This window comes from Urocitellus parryii, chromosome 12 (genome assembly GCF_045843805.1).
Source record: "Urocitellus parryii isolate mUroPar1 chromosome 12, mUroPar1.hap1, whole genome shotgun sequence".
Classification (NCBI taxonomy): Eukaryota; Metazoa; Chordata; class Mammalia; order Rodentia; family Sciuridae; genus Urocitellus; species Urocitellus parryii.
The window spans coordinates 11456108-11479075 of NC_135542.1; the positions used below are offsets into that span (position 1 = coordinate 11456108).

Consider the following 22968-nt stretch of genomic DNA (forward strand, 5'->3'; position numbering starts at 1 on the left):
GGGGATTGAGGAGAAAGGTGGAGGGATGGGAAATGGGAGGAACAGTGAAATGAAATTGACCAAACTGCCTGCATACATATAGAAATATACTTGTGTGTTTTTATAAAGCACCAATTTAAAGAAAAACTCTAAATAAATAGAAGGAAGACGAGTACAGTAGAGGAAAGGGAATGGAGTGGGAAAAGGAAAGGGAAAGGGGAAATCCTAGGGGCTGAATTGGAGCAAATTCTATTTCATGCTTGATAATTGTGTCAAAATGAACTCCAATGTTATATATAACTACAGTGTACTAATAAAAAAGGCGGGGTTGGGTTGTGGCTCAGCGGAGAGCACTCACCTCATACGTGCGAGGCACTGGGTTCTATCCTCAGCACCACATAAAAAGTAAACAAAGATATTGTGTCCAAGTACAACTAAAAAATATTAAAACAAACAAACAAAAAAACACAAAGTAGAGCTGGGGCTGTGGCTTAGCGGTAGCACAATTGCCTGGCGTGTATGAGGCACTGGGTTTGATTCTCAGCACCACATATAAATAAATAAAATAAAGGTCTATAAACAACTAAAAAATATTTTAAAACACAAAGTTACATATTTTCCTCTTCATGCAGCATTAGTCCAGGCATGGTGTGGCACACACCTCTAATCCTAGTGGCTCAGTAGGCTACTGCAGGAGGATTGCAAGTTTAAATCCAGCCTCAGCAACTTAACAAGGACCTATTAACTGAGTGAAAGAGACTCTTCCTAGATAAAATATGAGAATGGGCTGGCAACATGACTTAAGCACCCCTGGGTTCAATACCCAGTACCAAAAAAAAAAAAAAAATACATACAGGTTTAGTTATATTCTGCGTTTTAGACTACTGTTTTGTAGTAACTTTAATAAGAATGATTCATATGCTATACAGTTCACTATTTAGAGTATACAGTTCCGTGGTATTTGGTATATTCATAGAGTTGTGCAACCTTCAGTAAAAAGCAACATTTAAACATTTTCATGAACCCGCCCTCCCCCCAATTTAGGTCTTTAGTCCATTTTAATTTATTTTTGCACATGGTGTGAAGTACATGGTACAGATTCATTCATTTTTTTGCATATGGCTTTGCTATTGTCTTAGCAACATTTGTCCAAAAGACTTTGTTTCCCTATTAAATAAACTCAGTCAGCATCCTTGTCAAAAATCATTAGTTCATAGACACTTTACTTATTTTATACTCTCAGTTCTGTTCCATTGATCTGTGTGTTTATCCTTATACTGGTACCACACTGACATAAAAAACAAAAAAGTATGAGTCTTCCTATTTTGTTTTTATTTTCAAGAATTTTTTGGTTGTCCTGGGTCTTTTGAATTTCCATATGGATTTTAGGATCAGATTGTCTATTTCTACAAAGAAGTCCCCTGAGATTTTGATAGTGACCGTGTTGAACTGACAGTTTGGAAATATGAACATCCTAATAATATCAAGTCTTCTGATACATAAACATAGGATATAGTTCCACTTGATAGATCTTTTATTTACTTCAACAACTTTTTGTTGTTTTAGAGTATAAATTATGCCTTCTTGGTGTGAAATTTATTCTTAAGGTATTTTATTATTTTGGATGCTACTTTAATTGGATTTTTCTTTTAGTACTAGAGATTGAACCCAGGGGTACTCTACACTGAGCTACATCCCCAGCCCTTTTTATGTTTTGAGACAGGGTTGTGCTAAATTGCTGAGGCTATCCTTGAACTTTCAATCCTCTTTCCTCAGTCACTGGGATTATAGGCATGAGCCACCATGCCTCCTGATTTCTTTTTTTCTTTTTTCCTTTTGGTATGGAATTTTTAAATTTTTAATTTTAGATTCTTCATTGCAAGGGTATAAAAATGTCATTGATTTTTGTATACTGTGACTTTCTTGTATCCTATAGCCTTACTGAAATTGTTTGCTAGTTCTAATAGATTTTAATTGGATTTCTTAGGATTTTCAATATCTAAGAACATATCATCTCTGAATAGAGATGGTTTTTATTTTTTTCTTTCTAATCTGGATGATTTTTTTCCTAGTTTTATTTCCCTGGCTAGAACTTAGTATAGTGTTGAATAGAAGTAGTGATATCTACCTTATATCTTTATGATATTCCGTCTTCTTCCCTGTCACTTTCTTTCCTTTATTTTGCTCTAGCTTCTCCATATGAGAAGAAACATTCTTGGCTCTGAGTTTTCTGAGTCTGGCTTATTTCACTTAGCATTATTTTCTACATTGCCATCCATTTATCAGCAAATGGCATTATTTCATTCTTCTTTATGACTGAGTAAGACTTCATTGTGTATATATACCACAATTTCTTGATCCATTCATTTGTTGATGGGCATCGGGATTGATTCCATAATTTGGCTATTATGAATTGTGCTGCTGTAAAAAGAAAAATATGAGGTAGATAAGTAAAAGAAGGAAAATGAGAGGGAGGGAAGAAAGAAGGGAAAGGAGTAGAAATATGGAATGAATTAAGCAATAGCATGTTATATACATATATACATGTGCCAAAAAGAACTTCATATATATAACATATAAAAGTATAACATATTTATATATAATATATATATAAAACAAACAAATAAATGAGGTGAGAGAACAGGGGGAGGGAGGAGGGAAAGAATAGAGGAAAGGGGATTTTTTAAGATGTCCTTTATTAGATTGAGTAAGCAAACTCCTTTGTCTCCTTAATTGGAAGAGTATATTAATCATTAAAGGGTTTTGGACTTTGTCAAATGCTTTTTTTATGTATCTGAGATGGTCATGTGTTTTCATTTTATAGGTATGGTTTATTACATTAATTCATTTTCAGATGCTAAACCAATTTTACATTCCTGAGATAAATCCTACTTGGTCATGGTTTAATAACTTTTTCTTATGATGCTGGTTGGTTTTCCAGTGTTGTTGTTAAGGATTTTGTGTCTGTATTCCTAAGAGTATCTTGTTTTGTTTTCTTGTAATACCTTGTCTGGTTTTGGTATCAAAGTAATCAGATCTCATAGAATGAGTGTCTTCCTCTTTGATTTTCTTTATAAAAGTTTGTATATAGTTGGCATTACACTTCTTGAAAAATTTGGTGAAATTTACCAGTGAAGCCACTTGGATCTGGTCTGTTATTTTGGGAAAGTATTACTAAAAAACCTCTTTGTTATTTTAGGTAATTCAGTTAATGCAATTTTTTTTTCTTGTGTTAGTCTTAGTTGTTTGTGTTTGTAGAAATTCCTTCATTTCATCTCAGTAATTCATTAGGATATAATCATAGTTTATTTTTATAATTATTTTTATTTAGTAATGACACATTACCCTCTTTGATTTCTCCCCCCCTTTGTGTGTGTTCATGTGTGTATATGTGTGTTCAGTGATGGGGATTGAATCCAGGGCACATGCTAGGCAATCACTACACCACTGAGCTATACTCCTAACCCTCCTCTTTCATTCCTGATTCTCTTGAATTTTTTTTTTTTAATTTTAGATCAGTCTAGGTACAGATTTACCAATTTAGTGGATCATTTCAATCAAATAACTTCAGGTTTTGACATCCCTTGTTATTGTCTTCTATTTCTTTCTCTTCCTCCACTCTAACCTTCTTTCTCTTCTCCCTTCCTTTCAGTGTGAATTCTCCCTAGCTTTATTTGCCCCAGCCTTACTAAAATATAATTAACAAGTGAAAACTGTATATATTTACAGAGTCTAATATGATCATTTAATATCTGCTTATGTTGTGGAATGAATCAGGCTAATTAGCATACTCATCATCTCATATACTTGGTTTTATATGTATGTATGTAGTTAGAATATTTAAGATCTGCTTTCTTAGTTTTCAAGTATACAGTACCTTATTATTAACTATACTCAGTGTGCTATAAAATAAGTCTTTAGAACTTATTTGTTTTCCTAACTGAAGCTTTGTACCTTTGGACTAGCAGCGCTGGGTAACAGCCCTACCATTCTACTCTCTTGATTTTATGAGATCAACTTGTTTAGATTCCATGTGTAAGTGAGATTACACTGTAATTGTCTTTCTGTGCCTGTCTTATTTCACTTAACATTAATGTCCTCCAGATCTATCCTGGTCACAAATGCAAGATTTCCTTCCTTTATAAGCTAAGTAGTATTAATATAGCTATATAGATACTTCACAAGTTTGTTATTGATTCATCCACTGATGGACACCTAGGTTGATTCCAAGCGTTAGCTATTCTGAATAAACACTGCAATGAATATGAGAATGAAGGTTTCTATTTGACATACTGATTTCATTGCCCTTGGATATATACCCAAGGGACTGCTGAATCATGATAATTCCATTTTTAGTGTTTTGAAGAAAACATTGTTTTCCATAATGGATATACTAATTTATATTCCCAACAACAGTATATAAGGGTTTCCTTTTTCCATAGCCTTACCAACACGTATTTTTCCTCTTTTTGATAACAGGCATGATAACAAGTATAAGATAATAACTCATTGTAGTTTGTTTTTTTAGATGTTTTATTAGTGCATTATAGTTATATGTAGCAATAGGGTTCATTTTGTCATAATAATACATGTATGCAGTATAATTTGCTCCATTTCAGTCCCTACTACTACTTCCTCTTTCTCTCTGGTCTTCCTTCTTCCTGTTCCCCTTCCTCTACTCAACTGATCTTCCTTTTATTTATAGTTTTTTTAATTGATCCATTATAGATATACATAAAGGGAAAATTTGCTGATATATTCATATATGTACATAGCATAATTTGGTTTGTTTCTTTCCATAGTTTCTGCATTTTCCCATCCCTTTCCTTCCCCTCTAACCACTTGTTGTGCTCCACTGATGTCCCTTCTACTTTTTATGGAATTCCACCCTTTATTTTCCCTTATTTTTCTCTAGCTTCTGCATATGAGAAAAAAAAATTTGCTCTTTGACTTTCTTAGTCTGACTTATTTCACTTAGCATGATGTTCTCCAGTTCCATCCATTTAACAGCAAATGCTGTCATTTCTTCTTTTTGGCTGAGTATTGTGTATGTATATACCTCATTTTTTATATCCATTCATCCGTTGACAGGCATCTGAGATGGTTCCATAACTTGGCTATTGTGGATTGTGCTGCTATAAATATTGATATGGCTGTATCCTTATAGTATGCTGAATTTAGATCTTTTGGATAAATGTCAAGGAGTGGGATAGCTGGGTCATGTGGTGGTTCCATCCTTAGTGGTTTTTGTTTGTTTGTTTGTTTTTGTTTTAATTTTCTTTTTTTTTTTTGGTAGTTGTATATGGAAAGAATGCCTTTATTTTTGTTTATTTTTATGCAGTGCTAGGGATTGAACTGGTGCCTTACACATGCTAGGCAAACGCTGTGCCTCTAAGCTTCAGCCCTAGCTCCTCATCCTTAGTTTTTTGAGGAATCTCCATACTGCTTTTCAGAGTGGTTGGGCTAATTTGCAATCCCTTAACAGTATATGAGTGTACCTATTTCCCCACATTCTTGCCAGCATTTATTGCAATTGTATTCATGATGATTGCCATGCTCACTGGAATGAAGTGAAATTTCATTCTAGTTTTGATTTGCATTTTGCTGATTGCTAGGGATCTTGACCATTTTTTCATATATTTGTTGACCACTTGTATTTCTTTTGAGAAATGCTTGTCTAATTCTTATGCCCATTTATTAATGGGGTTGTTTTTTGGTGCTAAGTGTTTTGAGTTCTTTATATATTCTGGATATTAGTCTCCTCTTGGAGATTTATCTGGTAAAGATTTCTCTGTTAAAGTTCTTAATTATTTCCTTTGCTCTAGAATCTTTTTAATTTGATGCAGTCCCATTTATTCATGTTTGGGTTTATTTCTTTTGCTTTAGAGGTCTTGTTAAGGAAGTTGGTGTTTGCATCAGTATGTTGGAGTGTTGCACCTATGTTTTTTCCATTTGTTGCAAAGTTTCTGGTCTAATTCCTAGATTTTTAACCTGCCTTGAGTTGACTTTTATGCAGGTGAAAGATAGGGATCTAGTTTCATTCTTCTACATATGGATATCCAGTTTTTCCAGTGCCGTTTGTTAAAAAGGCTATCTTCTGGTATTCCCCTTCTCCCTCCTTTTCCCTCCCACCCCTATTCCCTATCTAGAGGTAATTTTCCACCCATGCTCTCCCTCCCTACCCCACTTTGAATCACCCCCCCATTCCCTATCTAGAAGTAATTTTCCTCCCATGCTCTCCCTCCCTACCCTACTTTGAGTCACTCCCCTTATATCAGAGAAAACATTGGGCATCTGGTTTTTGGGGATTGGCTAACTTCACTTAGCATAATCTTCTCTAATGCCATCCATTTCCCTGCAAATGCCATGATCCCATTCTTTTTTAGTGCTGAGTAATATTCTATTGTGTATAAATGCCACATTTTTTTTATCCATTCAGTATTAAGAATTGTAATGCAAAAAAAAAATAAGAGAGCTCATGTATAATGGCATAATTTGGCTTGAACATACTGTATATACAGAGTTATGAAAAATTTGCTGTGCATGGATAATTATGAATGTAATGCACTCCACTATTGTCATGTAAGTAAGAAATTTTTAAAAAGGCTATCTTCTGGGGCTGGGATTGAGGTAGAGCGCTTGCCTAGCACATACAAGGCCCTGTAAATAAATAAAATAAAGATATTGTGTCAAACTACAACTAAAACATAAATATATTTTTTTAAAAGGCTGTCTTCTCCAACAAATGATTTTGGCATCTTGTTGAGTATCAGATGACTGTATCTATGGAGTTTGTCTCTGTATCTTCTCGTCTATTCTATTAGTCTTCATATGTATTTGAGATCAAGTATTCTGATACCTCCAGCATTGCTCTTCTCATTCAGGATTGCTTTGGCTTTTCTGGGTCTTTTGTACTTCCGAATGAATTTTAGAATTTTTTTATAGCTTTGTAAAAAATATCATTGGTATTTTGATGGGAATTGTATTGAATCTGTATAACATTTTTTGTAGTATAGGCATTGTGACAATATTATTCTACCTATCCAGGAACATGGAAATTTTTCATCTTCTAAGATCATCTTCCATTTCTTTCTTCATTGTTCTAGCTTTCATTGCAGAGATCTTTAACCTCTTTGGTTTGATTTATTCCCAAGTATTTTTTGTTTTGAGGTTATTGTGAATGAGATAGTTTTCCTGATTTCTTTCTCTGTATTACTGGAATATAGTAAAGATATTGATTTATGTATGTTGATCTTGTATCCTGCTACTTTGCTGAATTTATTTATAAACTCTAGAAGTGTTCTGGTAGAGTTTTTTTTTTGTGTCTCTAGATAAGGTATCATATCATAAGCAAATGGATAATTTGACTTCTTCTTTTCCTATTTGTATTCCTTTAATTTCCTTCTCTTGTCTGATTGCTCTGGTGGAGTTTCAAGAACTATAATGAATAGGAGCGGTGAGAATGACATCCTTGTCTTGTTCCTGACTTTAGAGGAAATGCTTTTTGTTTTTCTCCATTCAGAGGATGTTGTCATTGAATTTGTCATATAGAGCCTTTATAATAAAGAGGTAAATTCCTTCTATCTCTAGTTTCTCTAGTGTCAAAACATGAATGGATGCTGGATTGTGTCAAAGGCTTTTTCCACACCCATTGAGATGATCACATGATTCTTGTTCTTAATTCTGTTTATTTGGTGAATTACATTTTTTGATTTGTGTATGTTAAATCAACATTGCATCCCTAGGATGCAATCATTTGATTGTGGTATACTACCTTCTTACTGGTGTTTTTTGTTTTGTCTTGTTTTGGGTACTGAGGATTGAACCCAGGGGCGCTCATATCCCAGCCCTTTTTTTTTTAATTTTCTTTGAGACAGAGTCTCATTAAATTGCTAGGGGCCTTGCTAAATTGTTGAATTTGCAATTCTCCTGCCTCAGCCTCCCAAGTAGTTGTGATTACATGTGTGTGTCACCACACCCAGCCTTACTGTTTTTTAATATGGTTTGTTAGTATTTCTTAAGGACTTCTGATCTGTGTTCATCAGAGATATTGGTCTGTAGTTTTCTTTGCATGATGTGTGTTTGTTTCATTTGGGTATTAGTGTGATATTGGCTTCATAAAATGAATTTGGGAGTGTTCATTCTATTTCTATTTTGTAGAATAATTTGAAGAGAATTGACATTAGTTCTTTAAGGATCTGGTAGAACTTGGATGAGAATCTATCTGATCTTGGGCTTTTCTTTGTTGGAAGGCTTTTAATTTCTGCTTCAGTCTCATTGCTTGATAGAGAAACTGTGGAATGAAACTGCCAAACTCTCCTGTGTATGAATATACCACAGTGAATTTCACCTTTATGTATATCTATAATACAGTAATTTTAAAAAATCTATAAATATATAGAAGAAAGAACAGCTAAATAGAGAAAAGGGAAAAGGAGGAAGGAAGGGAAAGGGGATATTACTGAGAACTGAACTGGAGCAAATCATATCCAGGTACTATGATTATATCAAAATGGACCTCAATATTATGTATATAATCCCACTATTATATATTATGTATAACTTTAACATGCTAATAAAAATTCTTTTTAAAAAGAGTCAGTTATGGGGTTAGGGTTGTGGCTCAGTGGTACAGCACTCGCCTAGCACGTGCAAGGACCTGGGTTCAATCCTCAGCACCACATAAAAATAAATAAATAAAATAAACGTGTTGTGTCCAACTACAACTAAAAAATAAAAAAATAAAAGAGTCAGTTACTTAAGGAAGTCTTTCCTGACTTCCTGGACTTTTTTAGTCTAGGTCGGTTTCCTTTGTTAAATACTTTTCTCCTGAAATATTTTCTTTAATTTGGAGGGGGTACCAGGGATTGAACTCAGGGGTACTTGATCATTGAGCCACATCCCTAGCCCCATTTTGTGTTTTATTTAGAGACAGGTCTCACTGAGTTCCTTAGCACCTTGCTTTTGCTGAGGCTGGCTTTGGATTCTGAATCCTCTTGCCTCAGCCTCCTGAATTTCTGGGATTACAGATGCTTGGACAGAAATAGTTTCTTAATATGTATTTTAAATTCATCTGTATCATTATTGGATTGATGCATGAGTCCCTCGGTGTTCTGGAGGTTACATAATAGATCATCTTACTTCCCTTGAATATACATTGAGGCACAGTAACTGGAACATAGAGTATACTCCATAAATATGGAATGGATGGCTGGGTAGATATATGGATAGAAGGTTGGTATGAAGAATGAATTAGAATGAGTGCAGTGGGAAGGGATGGCTGGAGAAGTGGGAATGAATTGTGGCCAAATAACAAGCCAAGAGCAATTTTTAGTGCTTTATATTGGTAAAAGCACTTTGTAAAACTGCGTAAATTTCGTCACCTCTCAGTTTTGTTATTTTCACATTATAGAAAACATATATTTCTCTTTTGGTGGCAGTGTACTTACATAAGGCCTTATTCCAGTAAAGGGTGGGAGATAAAATTATTTTGAGCATTTGAAAGCATTTATGTAGCTTGAATATCATGTTATGGTTTTGAAAATATGCTCTTATTTCTCATAAGTGGTTGTATTTTTAATTTACACTTTCCCAGAATCTTTTCCCCTCAGAGGCGTCAGTGCTAGAAAATTATCAAATTGTGATAATTTTATGATATTATAATTTCATATCAACATGTCAGTCAAGAATAGAAAAATGGGCACTGTGAATGAAACAGTGACTAACATTTTGTCTTTAGGCACAACACTTGTAGAGTAACTGAAACAGTGGCAAATCCAGATAGAATAATAGACCAAATGTGTATATCTGAGCTAGCATCAGGAGTGGAAGTTTTTTAAGTGGGAAAAGATTTGGGTCTAAGTGTGTGTGTGTCTGTGTGTATACACACACATATATACACACACACACACACACACACACACACACATATATATATATATATTTTAGAGAGAGAGAGAATTTTTTAATATTTATTTTTCAGTTTTCGGTGGACACAACATCTTTATTTTATGTGGTGCTGAGGATCGAATCCAGCGCCCCGCACATGCCAGGCGAGCACATTACCACTTGAGCCACATCCCCAGCCCCTAAGTATATTTTTTTAAATGACCAGTTGAACACCCTACTGACAGATTTTATTTGAAGAATTTTTTAAATTCCTGATTTCTTTTATTTTTTAATTAATTAATTAATTAATTTTGTAGTTGCAGATAGACAGTGTGCATTTATTTTATTTATATGGTGCGGAGGATCAAACCCAGTGCCTCACATGGCTAGGCAAGTGCTCTTCTAGTGAGCTACAGCCCCAGCCCTATTTAAAGAAATTTTTTTTTAACTTTTGCTTTGTTTTTTAAAAAATTTATTTACTTTTGCATTACAATTCTTAATACACCTTTATACCACAATTTATCATATCTCTGATTGTATATAAGGTATGTTGACACACACAAAAAAGAAATTTTAAACATGAATTATCTTTCTTGGAGTGTTTTGCATGGACTATTAATACCTATATTGTCTAAACTTCTTATAGTTTTAGTGTACTAGTGTTAAAAGATTGGCCCCACTTTGTTTTGCATGTTTTTTCAGTTAAAAAATAATATATATACATACACACATATTTATTTAAAAAATTATCCTATCTTTGCAGCACTTAAATGCAGAAAGGTCTTACAAATCCCAGATTGCAACCTTGCATAAATCTCTTGTGAAGATGGAGGAGGAGCTTCAGAAAGTTCAGTTTGAAAAAGTGTCTGCTCTTGCAGATTTGTCTTCCACAAGGGAACTCTGTATTAAACTTGACTCAAGCAAAGAACTTCTTAATCGACAGCTAGTTGCTAAAGATCAAGAAATAGAAATGGTATGTAATATATTTTTAAGATGCCTTTAAAATTGCTATTACTATAACATTGCTACATTTTTTTAAAGAGAGGTTCTCTTTCTTTTTTGTATATATTTATTTTTTAGTTGTAGCTGGACACAATACCTTTATTTTATTTATTTATTTTTATATGGTGCTGAGGATTGAACCTCATAAAGTATCATAAGTATATGGAAATCAAGCAACACACTTCAAAATACTGTAGGTAAAAGAAGAAATCACAAAGGGGGAAAAAGAGATTAATGAGAATGAAAACACAGTGTGCCAAAATGTATAGGATACAAATAAAAATTAAAATATTTTATTTTTAAAAATACATATTAAAAAACAGGAAAACAGTTGATCAAATGAACTTCATTCAAATTTTTAAAAAACTTTGGTGCTGTAAATAATATTAAAAAGTAAAAAGCCAGTGCATGGAATGGGGGGAAATATTTGCAAATCATTTGTCTAATAAGAGATCTGTATGTAAAATACATACAGAATTCTTATGACTTAATAACCCAATAAAAAATAAGCTAAGGATATCAGTAGACATTTCTCTACACAAGATGCATAAATGGACAGTAAGCACATGAAAAGATACTTGGAATCATTAACAATCAGAAATGCAAATCACTATTTCACATATACTAGGATGACTGTGTTTAAAAAGGCAGATGCTAAAAAAAATATTGACAAAGATATAGCAAAAGTGGAATCTTCATACACTGATGGTGGAAAGTAAGTGAGGCCACTGTGGAAAACATTTTGTCAGTTCCTAAAAATGTTAAAAATAGGATTAATATACAACCCAGAAATTCTACTCCTTTTATATTTAAGAAGAATAAAAATTATATGAACACACAAAAACTTTTACACAGTTCTCCATGATAGCATTATTTATAACAGACCCAAAGTGTAATTCAAATATTCCTAACTGTGAATGCATACCTGTGCTGCAATGGAATGTTATGGAATATGATGAGGCAATAAAAGTAACAGAGTACTGATATCTGCTAAAACATTAATGGCTTTTTTCTTTTTTTTGGTATTGGGGATTGAAACCAGCAGTGCTTAACCACTGAGCCACATCCCCAGACTTTTTTTTTTCCTTTTTCTTTTTTTGAAACAGGGTACTAATACTGAGTCTCTTTGGGGGAAGTTGAAAAAGCTGTAATTTAGATTAAAGTGATGATTGCATGAGTCTGTTAATATGTTTAAAATCATTGAATTGTACACTTATTAAATGAGTAAGTTGTGTGGAATGTGAATTATGTTCCAGTAAAGCTGTTGCCAAAAAAAGTGATGCTCCATTTTGTACTAGTGTCATCCAAGTATACGGGCTTACCATTGCCTCTTTTAATGTTCATCAACACTAACCAATTTGCCAATTTGATAGAATAATGTGTCTTTTAAAATTTTATTGGTTCTTTTTAGTTGTACATGACAGTAGAACCCATTTTGACGTAATCATACAAGCATGGAATATATCTTATTGTAATTAGAACCCTAGTACCTCTCCTTCCCCTCTTTTCCCCACTCCTTGCTCTCCTCCCTCTATTGATCTTTCTGCCATTTACCTGTAGTTTTTTTAAATTAATTTATTGTGGATGTACACAATAGTGAGATTCACTGGTGTATTCACATATATACGTGGGAAAGTTATGTCAGATTCGTTCCACTGTCTTTCCTTTTCCTATACCCCCTTCCTTCCTTTTTATCTACTCCTCTGAACTTCTATTCCCCACCCTGCTTATTGTTAGCTTCCACATATCAGAGAAAACATTCACCTTTTGATTTGGGGGAATTGGCATATTTTACTTAGCACAATAGTCCCTAGTTCCATCCATTTACCAGCAAATGTCATAAAGTCATTCTTCTTTATGGCTGAGTAATACTCCGTTGTGTATATAAACCACATTTTCTTTATCCATTCATCTATCAAAAGGCACCTAGGTTGGCTCCATAGCTATTGTGAATTGTCTTTAATAGACTTTTGATTCAATTGAAATATGTTTAGCAATATCTACATATGCTTTGGATCCTTGACCAGAGTGGGGAATGCTAGTAGTATCTAGTGGACAGAGGTCAGGGATTTTGCTGAAAATTCTATAATGCAAGGGCAGCTCTCCACACCAAGTAATTATCTAGCCCAACAAGTCAGGAGTGTCAAGGTAAAAAACCCTGGACTGGGAGTTGCATCTTGTTTGAATTTATATCATTTTGACCACTAGCAAGCATAAATTTTTGTATGTTTGCTGTTTAATTGTATTGCTTTTTTTGTACATTTTAATCATATCATTTTCATATTTCTCATTCGTCTGAGTTTTTATACTCATAAAGGTATTAACTATTTTATTTACAAAGTTTATTTTTTTCCAGTTGAAAGTTTCTTTTGAATTTTTGGTTAAGTTTATGTTGATTAGAAAAATGTTTATTTTTTATGTGGTTAAACTTATTTTTGCATTGTATTTAGCTTAGAAAATTCTTCCCCTATCTACCTACCTACCTGTCTCTACTCCAGCAATTTTGTTTTTATTTATATCCCTTTACTGGATTTTAAACTTATGCTTTCACATTTAACTTTTTAAATGCCTATAGAATTTATTATAACATATATTATAAAGATTAATTTTTTGTAAATAGTAATGACAAGTCTTCCACCTTTTGAAGAAATATTTTATGTACATTGCATATTTTAGGTTCAAGATAACCTTCAGAAACTTCCACAGTTTTAGCAAGAGAGGAATTTATGTTTTCCCCTTGCATTCCTTAACTATGGAGTAGCTAGGTATTTGTAACTCGCCTTTCTTAAGACAGAGCAGTAGTCACAGGTATCACCCAGCAGCCTGGCAGTAATATATACAGAAATATCAAAGCTGGAAATAAAAAGTGGTTGCAGTTTGGGATTAATAAGATTTTCTTAAATTAATGAATTTTCTGATCTGATTAGACGGATGGGGAAAGTGATGCTATACAGTATGTGTGGTATATATATTTGTTAAGAAAGAGGACACAGTTTCAAACTAAGAAATTGAAAGTGGTTGTCAGTTTATAACATATTGAAAGAACTTGAGAGTCCTTGATTATATGCCAGTTAAATGAATGAATGGAAATAATTGTAGATATCTTCCTATTATTGTACAGATGGAGAATGAGTTAGATTCTGCTCGTTCTGAAATAGAACTCCTCAGGAGTCAGATGACAAATGAAAGAATCTCCATGCAGAATCTAGAAGCTTTGCTGGTGGCCAATCGAGACAAAGAGTATCAGTCTCAGATAGCACTTCAAGAAAAAGAGTCTGAAATTCAGCTTCTTAAAGAACACCTTTGTTTGGCAGAAAATAAAATGTGAGTTGGCTAGCAGTATAATAACTTAAAGTTATATTTCTTAAAATTTTGGTTCTTTATAGATCAGTAGAATTTTAAAACCTGAATTTAGGGAATTTAGCTCCCATACTTTTCCATTAATTAAACTGAGGATTACAAATATTGTGATTTGTCTAAGATTTTATATTTAGTTGTATTATTTTTGTTCTTATGTAAGATATCTAAATTTAACCATCTTTGCTGGGGTTTTTTCCCAATAGAGCTTTAGGTAAAATAGAATGTCTGATCTAAAATATTGCCTTTAGGAAATGTAACCAGAGTAGAAAAAAGTAAGCACTCTGAAACTGGAAGAATTTTTTTTTTTTTTAGAGAGAGAGAGAGAGAGAGAGAGAGAGAGAGAGAGAGAGAGAGAGAGAGAGAATTTTAATATTTATTTTCTAGTTTTCGGCGGACACAACATCTTTGTTTGTATGTGGTGCTGAGGATCGAACCTGGGCTGCTGGCATGCCAGGTGAACGTGCTACCGCTTGAGCCACATCCCCACATTTTTTAAAAAAATATTTTTAGTTGTAGATAGACACAATCTTCTTATTTTCTTTATATTTATGGATCAAACCCAGTGTCTTCCACGTGCTAGGCAGGCACTCTACCACTGAGCTATGTTCCCAGATCCCCAGAAGAATTTTTGTATGTGTGGATCATCTGATATTGCTATCTAGTCTTTCCATTTGTCATTAGTGTTTCTGTATACTAGATACCTGGAAGATTTCCTGAATTTACAAAATACCGAACATTTCCCCAGAGCGTGACTTTGACTTTCTTTGTTTGTTTTTGTTAGAATCCCTAGTACAGCTTACACTTTATTAGAACTCCCAGCTGGAGATTGGAGTGGAAATGCTTGCCTTGATAGAGAACATTTCTTTCATTAAACCTGGTTAACACTTAGTACCAATGGGGAGTTTTAGACCATATTTTTGTATGTCCCATCTATAACATTAGCTTTTCCCCCATCATCAGTACCTTTTAATCTAACTCTTTGCTATGTTGAGTCTGTAGAATTTCTTCATTCTTAGGAGGCAAAAGCTAACTCCTTGAATTGTTGACAGTGGCAACATGAAAGAAAAAGAAAAAGTTGGGGAAGGGAGTGTGGGAAGTTGGAAGGGTAGTGTAAAGAGATTTAATAGTTACCAGTTAACAATTTCAAACTAAATTATTGACATTGCTGTCCTAAACTGTTCTATAAGTGAGATTCCTTGAGATTCAGCCTCGCTTTTTACCAGACAGAATATCAGATTTCTCCAAACCCTTCTTTATAATATTTAAGCAGGTAGGCATAGTTTACCTCTGACCTCATTAAGGACAGCAGTGACTCAGCTTCTGACTTGTGCATCCTGAAATTTTGTTTCTATTCCTAAAGATTGTTCTCTAACTAATCTTACTTTCTAGGAAAACATTGGTGGTTTCTGCCTTCTAGATTCATTTCTTAACTTTCTGTTTGGCTTGTCCTTTGAAAAATCACCCCTTTCCTGTGACACAATGATTTGAGAAATTGCCTCTATGCACTTGTCTTTATTTCATAACATGTTCTTCTCCTGGCTCTCTAATCATTATTTTGACCATGGATCTTTCTGGAGGATAAGGAATTCTTTGATCTCTCAAGCCCCACAGCTTTGTCCTTGTTTCTTAACCTAGGATCTGAAGAAGGTTAGGAATCATGGTCTTGGCAATCAGCTACTACTGAGAGCTCCTGACTAAGCAAAGATGCAGAGTCAGGGCCATTTTCCTTCAGAAACTGCTGTTAGGTCATGGCAGCTGTGATTGAATCATTCTTTTCAGTTACCGTAGCTAGACTGTTGGGATGACTTCAGCTGGGTTTGTAGGAGCCCTTTTTGAAGCTGGTAGGTGGCAAGCTGCCTCAGTAACGTATACGAAAACTCCTACCATAAGGGATACACTGTTTTAGAATGACTGGTAAGTTATATCACTTAGAACTAGTGTGATAATCATTTGTTTTTTCAGTCTCTAAAGTTTGTATTTCAGCAGCTGTCTTGAAAGCAAGCAAAGAGAATAGAATTTTCTGGGCAAGCAGAATTCATCTGTCATTATCTTTCTTGGAGTGTTTTGCACTGACTATTAATACCTATATTGTCTAAACAAAGATAATATGCCTATTATATGCCATATTATCACTAATATGATAGTGTGCCTTATCAAAGAGTTTTTGAGGCATTGTTTAGCCTTAAGAAGATTCTGTCAAACTGAAGAGTTTTTGTGTAACAGTTCTACATAACAAATTTTATTTCATTATAAGTGTGTATAAAGTACTTGGTTGAATTGATGTATATAAATTGAATATATATGTGTGTGTGTATATATATGTATAAAGCCATATTAATCATGATACTAGTGAATTCTAGTATTATTTGTTCATACTACTGCTTATGCTGATATAATACTTAAAAGTACTTTTATAAAAACTATTTGCAGTAAATAGGAAATATAGATAACATTACATCATATAGGCATAGGGAAGCAGAAAAGTTTTAACTAATTGAATGGGACTGGGATCACTTAGGCTCTTCAGGTAGGCTAGTTTATACATTTAATATGTCTAAAATTGGCATATTTCATATGTTCTAATAAATCTGTCCATAAAAATCATGCTGTGACTTGGATCCAGCTGAGAAACCATTGCCCACATGGTTTAATACACTCTAGGAGTCATAGCCATATTTTAAGTTTAACTGGGTTTCACTCTTACTTTCTTTTACACAGGGCCATTCAGAGTAGAGATGTAGCCCAGTTCAGAAATGTTGTAACGCAACTGGAAGCTGATTTAGATATTACTAAAAGACAGCTGGGGACAGAACGCTTTGAAAGGTAAGTTTATCTCTATACAATATCTAGCTAGGAAAGCATTGTTTTCTTAGGTAACAGTAGGTTTTAGTCATTTCATGAAGGTTATATTTTAAAATATTGAGTCACAGTTTTATGACAATTTTAATGTCACTGAACATAAAATTTAAAAGCATCACTATTTTGCTTTAGGGAAAGGGCTGTACAAGAACTTCGCCGCCAAAATTACTCAAGTAATGCTTATCATTTGAGTGCAATGAAACCAAATACAAAATGTCATTCACCAGAACGTGTTCACCATCTATCTCCTGACCGAGGCCTAGATCGATCGTTAGAAGAGTAAGTCAGTTTAAGGATCCATTTTCTTGGGGCCACGAGGAAACTATCAGCGAATATTTGAGGGAGTGAAGAAACTCAAATATTTATGTCTGTCATTACGAGTGATCTGTAAACATGATTACCAAGATATGTTGCCATAAAAATAAAGGATTTTCAAAATTTTTAGTGTTTTACATAAATGCTATATTAACATGAAATATGTCTAATATTTCATCTAATGTTTGCATAAGTTATATTTTAAATTGATTTTTTAAAAAAATTTTTAAAATATTTTTTTAGTTGATGATAAACCTTTATTTATTTAGTTATATGTGGTTCTGAGAATCCAACCCAGTGCCTCACACATACTAGGCAAGCACTCTACCACTGAGCCTCAACTTCAGCCCTGATTTTTAAAAATTTCTATAACAAATATTTTTCATTGTGCCTTTTACTATAAAAATGTTAATTATTATAGCACTGAGAAATATATATTTTTTAGGAAAGAAATAAGCTAATTTTTCAGAGGAAAATATTTTAGGTATATTCTGCATGTCACAAATTTTGTAATAAAACAACTTTTAATTTGGAATAGTTTCAAGTGTGCATGAAGTTAAAAAATAAAAATTGTATAAAAAATATCTGCATATCTTCACCCATTATAACTATTAATAGCTAATTAATTTGTTAAGTTTATGCTTCGTTTGCTTTTCATATGCATGTGTGCTCTCTCATGCATTCACTCTTACACCTGCTCCTTCTCTTTCACTGCACATACATGCATGCATATACACAACTGACCAGTTCCTTCAATTCCAGATCACACTCTCAGGTTTCTTCCTTGCCTTATTTCATTCTGTATTTGTATATTCTTTATTCTATGATGTGAGAATGCTGGCTCAACATCAATGCGCTTATTCAACATCAGTACCTTATTTGTTTGCCCAGTCCCAGAATGCACCTAAAGTAGTTTCAAATTTTCTATGCCAGTTTCACTACAGTAACAGACTGACTTCTAAAAAGTTTGAGATCCATTTGCAGTTCTTCCTTCCTGCTCTCTTACATTACCTTGTCCCAATTATTGAGGGTATATAATTAAATACTAAGTTTACTGATTACTTGAATTAGTCCTTCTTTTGTTTCCCCCTTTTTGTTGTGGTTATGGTATTCAATTGAAATAACATTAAATTCATTTGTTTCAACTTGCTTTCATTTTTCCTCTTCTAGCTTTTCCTTGATTTAATTAATTCTATTTTGAATGTGTAGATTAGCATACTCTTAAAAGTCAAAACTCCACAAGAAGTAATCATCAGAGAAGTGTCATTTTCTGTTGTACACATCCATCCCATGGCACATGCTTCTACGCCTTTCCTTTGTTATTTTTATGATAAAGATATAGAGACATGTATTTTTCCTTTCTTAACCAGCACACTGCATGTACTTGTTTGTACTTCGCTCTTCTCCCTTAGTAATGTGTCCTGGAAGTCAGTCTAAATTGATGGAGATTCTCTTCATTTCTTTTTATGACTGCTTAATATTCCTTTCTGTGGATATTTTATAGTTATTCAACCAGTCTCCTACACTTGGACATATAGGTGGTTTCCAATGATTTGTAATTATAATCAAGACTACAGTGAATAATCTTATGCATATGTATTTTCATATTATTGGAGAAGTATTTTTAGAATAAATTCCAAGAAGTGAGATTTCTGGATCAAGCAGTAATGCATATGTAGCTTTTTAAAATATTGCCAAATTTCTCTCCGTAATGGTATCATTGTGCACTCCCTCCAGCTGTGTGTAAATGCTCGTTTTCCTACAGCCTTCTCAGCAGAGTGAATTTGTACCAATATGGTAGGTGGAAAATGATATTTTAGTGTAGTTTTTATTTGCATTTCTATATTACAAGTGAAGTTATCTTTTAATAGACCATTTTTATATCTTCTGTATTATTTATTCATTTCTTTTGCCTATTTTTAATGGATTTTTGGTCTGTTATTAATTTAATTTTTATATATTTTGGAAGATTAATCTTTTATCTGTGATATGTACTATAAGAATTTACGCTCATTTTTGTCATTTGTCATTAATTTTACTTATACCATTTACTCCCACTTTTAAAATTTTACGAAGTGAAAATTTTAAATCTTTTCCTTTTCTACATCTGGATTTCTAGACATAGAAAATCTTTCTCTATATCTAGATAATAGAGATTTTCATCAGTGTTTTCTTTTAGTACTTACATAGTTTTACTTCTCTGTATTTCTGATGCATTTGGAATTTAGATTATGAGTGGTTTGAGGAATAGATCTTTTATTTTTCCAAATGAGTATCTAGTTGTCCCAAGATCATTTAGTTAAAAAAAAAATAACAAAAACCTCTTTGTCCCAGTCATTCACATTTCTTTCAGGACTTTCTCTTTATATTCCATTAATCTGCCTGTTTGTGTACTTATTGTCTGTTTTATTTTAGAGACTTTCTGGTATTTTTATGTAGAAATAGTCCAATGGTATGCCTGGAAAACTGGATTTCTAAGAGAGGAGGATCTATAGAACTCGCCAATTTTTGTAATACAAATGCTTCCGTTATGACCAGTTTCAAGCTATCAATGGTTTAATCTGCAGATCACCAAATTCTTAAATATTTACGATTAGCTGAGAACCAGCCTCAGGACAGAAATAGGGTCTTCCTTGTAAGTGTTTACCTGTATTTTCTTGAGAGTTTATTTTTCCATATGAACTTTTGGGTCAATTTGTCTTACATCATTTTTTTTAAAAGTCCATTGGAATTTTTATTAGGATCACATTATATTTATAAATTAACACAGGGAGAGCTGACATCTTGATGATAGTGATACATTCTAACCAAAAGGAGGAAATGTCTTACATTTGTTTGAATTTATATTTGTGTCTTTTAGGAATTCCTTGTAGTTTTCTTTATATAGATTTTGAACATTCCTTGTTAAGGTGATTCCTAAATATTTTATTTTTTGTGTTGCTATTATAATTTTTTATTCATTTATCTTCAAAAGTACTGTTGATATTTATGTTTTTCTTTTTATTAGTACATTATGATTATAAATAATATTGAGGTTCATTTTGACTTATTCATACATGTATGGAACATAATTTGCTCCAATTCAATCCCTAGTACTTCCCCTTTCCCTCATGTATTCCCTACCCCTTTTCCACTTCCTCTACACTATTGATTTTCCTTATATTTATTTATAGTTTTTTTTTTAATTTGTGCTTTGTAGATATACATAAAGGTGAAATTTGGTATGATACATATATATATAGCACAGTTTGGTCACTTTCATTCCACTGTTCCTCTCTTTCCCTATCCTTCTTCCCTCAATCCCTTTTCTCTGTTCCACTAATCTCCCTTCTATTTTCATGGGATTCTCCCCTCATCCCCTCTTCCCCTTTATTTTGTTCTGGCTTCTATACATAAGAGCAAACATTTAACCCTTGACTTTTTATGTCTGGTTTGTTTCACTTAGCATGGTATTCTCTGGATCCGTCCATTTACGAGCAAATACCATAATTTCATTCGTTTTGAGGCTGATCAAACCTTTATTGTATTTTATACAGTTTCTTTATCCATTCATTTGTTCTTTTTAAATTTTTTTTTAGTTGTAGTTGGACACAATACCTTTATTTATTCATTTTTATGTGGCTGTCATGAATTGCGCTTCTATAATCCTTGATATGGCTATACAATTGTAGTAGGCTGATTTTAATTGTTTTGCATAAATACCCAGGAATGGGATAGCTGGATCATATGGAATGGATCTATTCTAGTCTTTGAGTCATACTCCTTTCCAAAATGGTTTTACTAATTTGCAGTCCCAACAATGTATGAGTGTACCTTTCCCCTCATATTCTCACCAACTTTTATAATCTTTTGTGTTCTTGATGATTGTCATTCTGACTGGCAAGAGATGAATATAATTTTGATTAGCATTTCCATGATTGCTAGGGATGTTGAATACTTTTTCATGTATTTGTTGGCTATTTGTATTTCTTCTTTTGAGAACTGTCTGTTCTTTTGTCCACTTATTAATTTGGGTTATCCTTTTTATGTTTAGTTTTAGTTTTTAGTTTTCTTTGTGATGTTTTAGTTTTTTGAGTTTTTATATATTCTGGATGATAATCCCCAGTTGAGGAGCATCTGGCAGAGATATTCCATTCTTCATTCTCTTGTTTCCTTTGCTGTGCAGAAAATTTTTAATGTGATGCTCCCAGTTATTGATTCTTGGTTTCATTTCTTGCACTTTAGGAGTCATGTTAAGGAAGTGGGTACTTTCACCAATATGTTGGAGTGTTGAGCCTATGTTTTTCTAACAGTTGCAAGATTCTGGTCTAATTCCCAGGTCTTTGATCCACTTTAAGTTGACTTGTGTGCATTTTCTACATATGGATATTCAGTTTTTACAGCACCATTTGTTAAAAAGGCTCTCTCTCTCCAATGAATGCTTTTGGCATCTTTGTCAAGTATGACTGAATCTGTGTGAGTTTGTGTCTTCTATTCCATTGTTTTGGTGCCAATACCATGCTTTTTTTATTACTGTAGCTCTGTAGTATAATTTGAGATCAGATACTGTGATGCCTCCCGCATCGCTCTTCTTGCTCAGGTTTGCTTTGGCCATTCTGAGTCTCTTATTCTTCCACATGAATTTTTAGAGTTGAAGTATATCACTGGTATTTTGATGGGAATCGTATTGACTGTAAAATGCACTATGGATATTTTTTAAGCAGACCAGACACCCCCACTCAAAAGAAACTTGCCCTAATTAAGCTTCTCCTCTTGCCAGATCAGCAGGATGTCTGCAGAGGTTATTGTGGTTGGTAGTTTCCTCTTTCTTATAAATGCACAACATGTTATCTCTGTTTTCTTAGTTTTTTAAAAAAGTGAAACCTATGTCTGGTCTAGGGGATGGAGGGAGAGCACTTGACATGTGAACTTCCCAGCCCCGCCCCCACTGGGTATAAAGGTCAAAAAATTTCCAAAATCTATGTTCAGAGGAAGAATTCTTAGGCGAGAGCCTTCTCTGAACCCTGAAGTCAATAAACCTGCTTCCTGCAAGTTACTTGGGTGTCCAGCCTCTTCTGTCCTACTTCATTTTGACAATACTAATTCTATACAAGAAAAGGTCTTCAGGTTCTTTCTTCAGTGTTCTATAGTTTTCATTGCAGAGATCTTTAACCTCCTTGTTTAGATTTATTCCCAAGTATTTTTTATTTTGAGGTTACAATTGATGGGATAGTTTTCTTTCTCAACAAATTCATTACTGGAATATAGGAAAGCTATTGATTTATATATGTTGATCTTGTATCCTGCTGCTTTGCTGAATTTATTTATAAATTCTAGAAATGTTCTGGTAGATTTTTTTGTGTATTCTAGATAAAATATTATAAACAAATAGATTTTTTTAACTTCTTATTTTTCTATTTGTATCCCTTTGTATCTCTTGTCTGATTGCTGTGATAAGAGTTTCAAGAACTATAAGGAGTGGTGAGAAGGATATCCTTGTCTTGTTCCTGACTTTAGAGGAAATACTTTTTGTTTTTCTCCATTCAGAGGATGTTGTCTATGAATTTGTCATATAGAGCCTTTATA

The 22968-nt window shown here is 33.4% G+C and overlaps 1 protein-coding gene across 3 annotated transcripts in view; it reads left to right on the top strand.

Moving 5' to 3' along the window:
* The window catches only part of Tsga10 (testis specific 10), an 81642-nt gene that overhangs the window by 54303 nt on the left and 4371 nt on the right, over positions 1-22968 (top strand). For 2 of the 3 annotated variants that reach the window (XM_026412563.2, XM_026412566.2), the window contains 4 exons: positions 10631-10840; positions 13991-14193; positions 16948-17052; positions 17221-17367. In XM_026412563.2, the coding sequence (XP_026268348.1) occupies positions 10631-10840; positions 13991-14193; positions 16948-17052; positions 17221-17367 (665 nt within the window). Of the gene's footprint in view, positions 1-10630; positions 10841-13990; positions 14194-16947; positions 17053-17220; positions 17372-22968 lie in introns of those variants that run through there. The other variant, XM_026412565.1, reaches the window with a different exon arrangement.